Raw genomic sequence first — 8,507 nt, forward strand, 5'->3', positions numbered from 1 at the left:
CGGTCTGCCACTCCCTTGGCACTGTCCCAGACTTCCACGCAATGTTGAAGAGGCGTGTCAACCAAGACAGCCCCTCCCAACCCAAAGTTTTCAGCATTTCTGGACGAATCTCATCAACCCCTGGGGCTTTGCCACTGTGGAGTTGTTTGACTACCTCAGTGACTTCCGCCAGGGATATTGACAATGATTCCCCATCAGCCTCCAGCTCTGCCTCTACAAAAGAGGGCGTGTTAGTCGGATTAAGGAGTTCCTCAAAGTGCTCCTTCCACCGCCCGATCACCTCATCAGCTGAGGTCACCAGCGTCCCGTCTTTACTGTAAACAGCTTGGACGGTTCCCCGTTTCCCCCTCCTGAGATGTCGAATGGTTTTCCAGAAGCACCTTGGTGCCGCCCGAAAGTCCTTCTCCATGGCTTCTCCGAACTCCTCCCACACCCGCTGCTTTGCCTCTGACACAGCAGAGGCTGCAGCCCTTCTGGCCTGTCGGTACCTTGCAACTGCCTCCGGAGTCTTCCGGGATAGCATATCCCGGAAGGCCTCCTTCTTCAGTCGGACAGCTTCCCTAACCACCGGTGTCCACCACGGTGGTCCAGGGTCCCCGCCCCTTGAGGCACCTGAGACCTTGAGGCCACAGCTCACCGCTGTAGCTTCAGCAATGGAAGCTTTGAACATTGCCCACTCCGGTTCAATGCCCCCAACCTCCACAGGGACGCCAGAAAAGCTCCGCCGGAGGTGTGAGTTGAAGGTCTCTCGGACAGGGGCCTCCTCCAGACGGTCCCAGTTCACCCGCACTACTCGTTTGGGTTTACCTGGTCTGTCCAGAATCTTCCCCCATCCTCTGACCCACTCATCACCAGATGGTGATCAGTTGACAGCTCTGCCCCTCTCTTCACCCGAGTGTCCAAAACATGCGGCCTCAGATCAAATGATACGATCACAAAATCGATCATCGACCTTTGGCCTAGGGTGCTCTGGTACCACGTACACTTATGAGCATCCTTATGTTCGAACATGGTGTTAGTTATAGACAATCCGTGACTAGCACAGAAGTCTAATAACTGACGACCACTCGGATTTAGATCAGGGAGACCGTTCCTCCCAATCACGCCTCTCCAGGTGTCTCCATCATTGCCCACGTGGGCGTTGAAGTCTCCCAGCAGGACTATTGAGTCCCCTACTGGAGCCCCATGTAGGACTCCATTCAGGGTCTCCAAGAAGGCCGAATACTCTGAACTGCTGTTTGGTGCATATGCACAAACAACAGTCAGAGTTTTCCCCCCCACCACCCGCAGGCGTAAGGAGGCGACCCTCTCGTCCACCGGGGTGAACTCCAACACCGCGGCGCTCAGCCGGGGGTTTGTGAGTATCCCCACACCCGCCCGGCGCCTCACACCCTGGGCAACTCCAGAGAAAAATAGTGTCCAACCCCTATCCAGGAGAACGGTTCCAGAACCGAGACTGTGTGTGGAGGTAAGCCCCACCAGATCTAACTGGTAGCGCTCCACCTCCCGCACAAGCTCCGGCTCCTTCCCCGACAGAGAGGTGACATTCCACGTCCCAAGAGCCAGCTTCTGCTGCCCGGGTCTGGACCCTCCAGGCCCCTCACCTCACTGCCCCCCGTGCAGCAGCGCCCCGACCCCAGGGGTTCATCCTGTGAGTGGTGGGCCCACAGGATGGAGAGGAGGGAGGTGCCACGTCACTTTTTCGGGCTGTGCCCGGCCGGGCTCCGTGGCAAACCCGGCCACCAGGCGCTCGCCGGCGAGCCCTCCGTCTGGGCCTGGCTCCAGACGGGGGCCCCGGGCTTCCTCCGGGCAGGGTCCCTCTTCCTCTTTTTTGTTTGTCCATTGAGTCTTTGTGAACCATTCTTAGTCCGGCCCCTCGCCTGAGACCACTTTGCCATGGGAGACCCTACCAGGAGCATTAAGCTCCAGACAACACAGCCCTCAGGTTCACAGGGACACACAAACCTCTCCACCACGATAAGGTGATGGTTCCCGGAGAGGAAATATGGAAAATTAAATTTGCTTCATCAGCATTTAGTTTCAGGTCTTTACGAGGACGCTGCAGAACGTCAGAGGAACATTTATATATTATATATATATCTTTATCTATCTATATTTATATATAATAAAACACCACGGTGTCGTCTGCGTACGGACTGACAAAGATGAAATAATGTGGATGTAAACAGTTTACATTCATCTGGACCCAGAGAACCTGATGTTTTGGTATCGAAGGATTTATTAGATCTTCTACTTTTGTGTGATACTAAGATCTTCACCATTTCTGTTCAACTCAGCCTCTGAACGTCGGCAAAACCGGACGATGACGGTGGACCGGACAGTGACGGTGGACCGGACGGTGACGGTGGACCGGACGGTGACGGTGGACCGGACGGTGACGGTGACGGTGGACCGGACGGTGACGGTGACGGTGGACCGGACGGTGACGGTGACGGTGGACCGGACGGTGACGGTGACGGTGGACCGGACGGTGGCGGTGGACTGGACGGTGGCGGTGGACCGGACGGTGACGGTGACGGTGGACCGGACGGTGACGGTGACGGTGGACCGGACGGTGGCGGTGGACTGGACGGTGGCGGTGGACCGGACGGGGGACCTGACGGTGGACCGGACGGTGGCGGTGACGGTGCACTGGACGGTGGCGGTGACGGTGCACTGGACGGTGGCGGTGACGGTGGACTGGACGGTGACGGTGACGGTGACGGTGACGGTGGACCTGACGGTGGACTGGACGGTGACGGTGGCGGTGACGGTGAAGGTGACGGTGGACCCTGCGGTGACGTTAAAACAGAAACAAACACTTCCTAAGAATAAAAAATAGACCTGGAGGAAGTCGACACAGAAGAACGGAAAAAAACACACAGTGTGTCTGGGAGATAATGAGTCACACACACACACACACACACACACACACACACACACACACACACACACACACACACACACACACACACATATATATTCGCAGCCCTGCCTCGTTGAGTTGTGTCTTCATCAGTCTCATCATGGACGTCCCGTGGGTCTGCAGCACTTTGACTCTGTCGTTATCTGTTATAGGTGAGCTGCCACACACACACACACACACGCACACAGACACACACACACACACACACACCCACACACAGACACACACACACACACACACACAGACACACACACACACACACACACACACACACACCCACACACACACACACACACACACGCACACAGACACACACACACACACACACACACACACAGACACACACACACACACACACACACACAGACACACACAGACACACACACATACAGACACACACACACACACACACACACACACACACACACAGTGTTGTATCTCTACGGTTGTGATGTTCTTTATATAAAAACCCTTTTAACTCACTAAACGTCGAATGAGCAGAACGGCTCCATCTAGAGTCTCCAGATCGTCGTCTCAACAACAAAGTATAAATCCAGCAGTGGGGTTGCCAGGTTGGTCAGACCCGGCCCAGTAGCTCCAGGAGACCGGAGTCTGTTTGAGCCTGTTTGAACCCGTCCCCTCCAGAAAACCACAGCATCAAAACAAGGATTAGAGGAGTTTGACTGACAGTTAGCGTTAGCCGTTAGCGTTAGCCGTTGCAGCTAAGTGCAGATGAAAGTGATGTTAGCATCCAGGAGCAGCGTAGCCATGTGGGCGTGCGTTTGAATGGCGTTCCTCTCCTTTCTCTCAGTCCATGGAGTGAATGCTCGGCCTATAGTGACTCTGGTTGTTGCCCGTCTCCGCTCACTCAGCTGCTGGGACAAAGAACGCCCCCTTCACTGAGGCTCCCAAGCAGCTGCAGGATCGGCTAACTCCATTTCACCCAGCGCCAGCCTACAGTAGCTGCACCCAACAACAGGCAACCCTGGCAACCAGCCTACAGTAGCTGCACCCAACAACAGGCAACCCTGGCAACCAGCAACGCCCAACGCTATTGGCTGCTGCCATGGAAACACAACAGGACAGGAAGTCAAAAATTTGAAATATTAATAAAGATTCTACAGATTTAACCTTCAGCATTATTTCTCCTGTAAACCAGAAAGTTCTTTATGACCCGACCCCCCGATCCACAGACTAACTGCATCCTGGCATCAGACGTTAGCGTCATACCTGGGTTCTTATTCTTCTTCACTGGCTGTTTTACAAACAACACTAAATAACCGCCCTCCTCTCCCCCCCAGCCCTCGTCTCCGCGGATGACGGCTGGTCCATGAACGTGCAGTCGGAGGTCCGGGCCATCGAGGGCTACCCGGTGGTGCTGCCCTGCACCTTCAGCCACCCGCAGCACTCCCAGCACTCCTCCCTGCAGGTGCTGTGGCGTCTGGGCCACGGCCAGGGCGCCACCGTCCTGTACCGCTGCACCTGCCGGACAGGGGCCCCCACCTGCGAGCCGGGGCCTCAGCAGGACCAGCGCTACCGGCTGGAGGGCAACCCGCGGGAGCACGACCTGTCGCTGCGGATCAACAGCGCCACCCTGCAGGACAGCGGGCGCTACTACTGCCGGGCGGAGGTGCAGGGGCGGGAACACATCAGCTTCGAGGACAAGATGGGGACCAGACTGAGAGTGGAGGGTACGTTTACACTGAACGAGCACAGACCAGGGGCCCACAGAGTCAGAGGCCTAAAGAGTCAGGGGCCCAAAGAACCAGGGGCCCAAAGAGTCAGAGGCCTAAAGAGTCAGGGGCCCAAAGAACCAGGGGCCCAAAGAGTCAGAGGCCTAAAGTGTCAGGGGCCTAAAGAGTCAGGGTCCCCATTGGCCAATATAAATACAAAGAGACACAAAACAACTACAAAGAGACCCAAAACAACTTCAAAGAGACACAAAACAACTTCAAAGAGACACAAAACAACTACAAAGAGGTTCAAAACAACTACAAAGAGACACTAAACAACTACAAAGAGACACAAAACAACTACAAAGAGACACAAAACAACCACAAAGAGACACAAAACAACCACAAAGAGGTTCAAAACAACTACAAAGAGACACTAAACAACTACAAAGAGACACAAAACAACTACAAAGAGACACAAAACAACTACAAAGAGACACAAACAACTGCAAAGAGACACAAAACAACTACAAAGAGACACAAACAACTTCAAAGAGACACAAAACAACTACAAAGAGACACAAAACAACCACAAAGAGACACAAACTGACTACAAAGAGACAAAAAAACGACCTCAAAGAGACAGAAAACGACCTCAAAGAGACACAAAACAACTACAAAGAGACACAAAACAACTACAAAGAGACACTAAACAACCACAAAGAGACAGAAAACGACCTCAAAGAGACACTAAACAACCACAAAGAGACACAAAACAACTACAAAGAGACACAAAACAACCACAAAGAGACACAAACTGACTACAAAGAGACAAAAAAAACGACCTCAAAGAGACAGAAAACGACCTCAAAGAGACACAAAACAACTACAAAGAGACACAAAACAACTACAAAGAGACACTAAACAACCACACAGAGACACAAAACAACTACAAAGAGACACTAAACAACCACAAAGAGACACAAAACAACTACAAAGAGACACAAAACAACCACAAAGAGACACAAACTGACTACAAAGAGACAAAAAAACGACTACGAAGAGACACAAAACAAACACAAAGAGACACAAAACAACTACAAAGAGACACAAAACAACTACAAAGAGACACAAAACAGCTACAGAGAGACACAAAACAAACACAAAGAGACACAAAACAACTACAAAGAGACACAAAACGACCACAAAGAGACACAAAACAACTACAAAGAGACACAAAACAACCACAAAGAGACACAAAACAACTACAAAGAGACACAAAACAACCACAAAGAGACACAAAACAACTACAAAGAGACACAAAACAACTACAAAGAGACACAAAACATCCACAAAGAGACACAAAACAACTACAAAGAGACACAAAACAACTACAAAGAGACACAAAACAACTACAAAGAGACACAAAACGACCACAAAGAGACACAAAACAACCACAAAGAGACACAAAACAACCACAAAGAGACAGAAAACGACCTCAAAGAGACAGAGACGCGTGCGTGCTGCAGTGAAACGTTGTGGTGTCGTCCTGCAGCTCCTCCAAAGATCCTGTCCCTGTCGGTGGAGGGCAGTGAGGAGTCCGGGTACAGAGCCGTGTGCCGGGTGCAGGGCTCCCCGCTGCCGGACGTCCAGTGGCTGGGCGCCGACGACCTTCTGGAGGGTTCTCCGGTGGCGCCGCTGGCTCAGGGCTCCGCGGCGCACTACCACACCGTCAGCCAGCTGAGGGACGTGGAGCCGGGCCAGCAGTACACCTGCAGCGCCTCCAACCCGCTGGGCAGAGAGCAGGCCACGCTGTACGTCCTGCGGCCGCGGGCCCCGCTGGCTGCGGGCGCGGCGTCGCCTCCTCTGCTGCTCCTCCTCTCCGTGTCTCTGGGGGCGAAGGTCGTCCTGCTGCTGGGGACGGGGGTCTGGATGGTGAAGGGCGGAGCTCTGCAGGGACTCGGCTGCTGGAGGAAGTAAACTGCTCACGTTCATACTTGAGTCTCTTCTTCAGCGTTTACTCGCCGTGTTTAGACGTTTATTTATTTATTATTAATATTTCATGCTGTTTAGTTTAGTGAGTCCTGAGTTTGGATCATTCTGACTTCAGTATGATTAGATTATTCTTTGTTTAGGCGCTTCTTCTTTATTATGTGTGTTTTGTTTCGTTCAGGCACGTCAGGGGGCACCTGGCATCATGAGGGCGGGCTGTGGGTCAGGGACCAGCATGCACCTGGGCGGGCACATGTGTGTGGGAGGGGTCCAGGTCTCTGTTCTGTGTTTTCTGCTGTCTGGTGAAATAAACCCTGTTTTTATGTGTTTGGACGTTACGTTTTCCATCCGCGTACACATTACCCATGATGCAACAGTGGAACTTTATTTGCATACTGCTCATAAAAGCTTCAATATTAAAGTGAGTAGATTAAAATATTTGCATTATTGTAAATATGACTGTGATTCATTTTACTGTGATGTTCAGAGTCACGGTTTTGGGCGATGCGAGCAACAGGAAGCTGACGGACTCTGGAGTCGCTGATAAAGAGAGTTTCAGGTCTTCAGGTCCGTCCCCTGGGCCGCCCTGAGTCCCTCAGGTCCGTCCCCTGGGCCGCCCAGAGTCCCTCAGGTCCGTCTCCTGGGCCGCCCAGAGTCCCTCAGGTCCGTCTCCTGGGCCGCCCTGAGTCCCTCAGGTCCGTCTCCTGGGCCGCCCAGAGTCCCTCAGGTCCGTCTCCTGGACCGCCCTGAGTCCCTCAGGTCCGTCTCCTGGGCCGCCCAGAGTCCCTCAGGTCCGTCTCCTGAGCCGCCCTGAGTCCCTCAGGTCCGTCCCCTGGGCCGCCCTGAGTCCCTCAGGTCCGTCTCCTGGGCCGCCCTGAGTCCCTCAGGTCCGTCTCCTGAGCCGCCCTGAGTCCCTCAGGTCCGTCCCCTGGGCCGCCGCTGCAGAATGTAGTGGAGAAGAGCAGCACGTGCGGAGTCTGCAGGTTCATTTGTTCACGTTAGCTGCTCTGTTAGCATCAGTGTTAGCATCAGTGTTAGCATCAGTGTTAGCATCAGTGTTAGCATCAGTGTTAGCATCAGTGTTGGCTGTGGAGCTGAAGAGAGGCGTCCACAGACTGTTAGGGCGCCCTCCCACTGTGCCTCCATCCCGTGCCCCGTGCTTTAGGGTCCTTGTCCCCCCCTCCAGGCCCGTTTGTACTCACACTACCTGGGCCTCGGAGAATGCTTCGCCAACGCCAACAGGAAGTCCTGGAGGACACGGTTTAAGTGACAGAACAACACGTTCACACACTGAACGTTCAGACTGGAGAATAAAAACCACAGAAGTCCAGTTTCACACGTTCTGAGAGTTTTAATGGAACAAACAAAGTAACAGTGAGTCGTTGTTCATCTCAAACCAAAACAAACGCCAAAAGAAGCTAAAACACTCAGTCAAACCACACTCGGACGTTTACGTTGCCGTATAAAACATCATCACGTCACGCGTCTTCAGCTGTGGGGACGGTTTCCTGTTCCCCGATGACGCGCTGCCCTGGAGCGTCAGTACACGCGTAAGAAGGCGGGGCGGCGGTAGCAGACGGGTCGTGCGGCCTCGCAGCAGCTCTTGTCGCTCCAGCCGAAGTCCTTGCTCTTGTCCAGACTCATGATGACGCACTGGCCGTCGTGCACCGCGCCGGGCTCCCCCTCCTCCCAGTTGGTGTCGTTGACCGGTTTCCCGTTGAGCCAGTAGAACTCCCCAGACAGGGCGCTCCGACGCATGCCGATCCACGCCGCCCGCACCGCTTCATCGTTGGCCTGCTCGAGTTTGGCGTAGATGTGTCTCTGGAGTCGCGCCTCGGCGAAGCTGACCAGCTCCAGGTTTCTGTCCCTGCAGTACTTCAAGGACTCTCGCCAGCCGTCCGCCACCGGTCCGATTT

The 8,507-nt window shown here is 53.6% G+C and overlaps 1 protein-coding gene across 1 annotated transcript; it reads left to right on the forward strand.

The window, feature by feature from the left end:
• Nucleotides 1-2,948: 2,948 nt before the first annotated feature.
• LOC310950795 (sialic acid-binding Ig-like lectin 15) lies at nt 2,949-6,579 on the forward strand (the record flags this gene model as incomplete). Its single annotated transcript, XM_083918791.1, has 3 exons — nt 2,949-3,078; nt 4,228-4,617; nt 6,155-6,579. Exons 1-3 carry the CDS (start codon nt 3,027-3,029, stop codon nt 6,577-6,579), a joined length of 867 nt encoding a protein of 288 aa, XP_083774917.1. The 5' UTR covers nt 2,949-3,026.
• Between the last annotated feature and the right edge of the window lie 1,928 nt (nt 6,580-8,507).

This window comes from Echiichthys vipera (assembly GCF_963691815.1).
Source record: "Echiichthys vipera genome assembly, chromosome: 8".
Lineage (NCBI taxonomy): Eukaryota > Metazoa > Chordata > Actinopteri > Perciformes > Trachinidae > Echiichthys > Echiichthys vipera.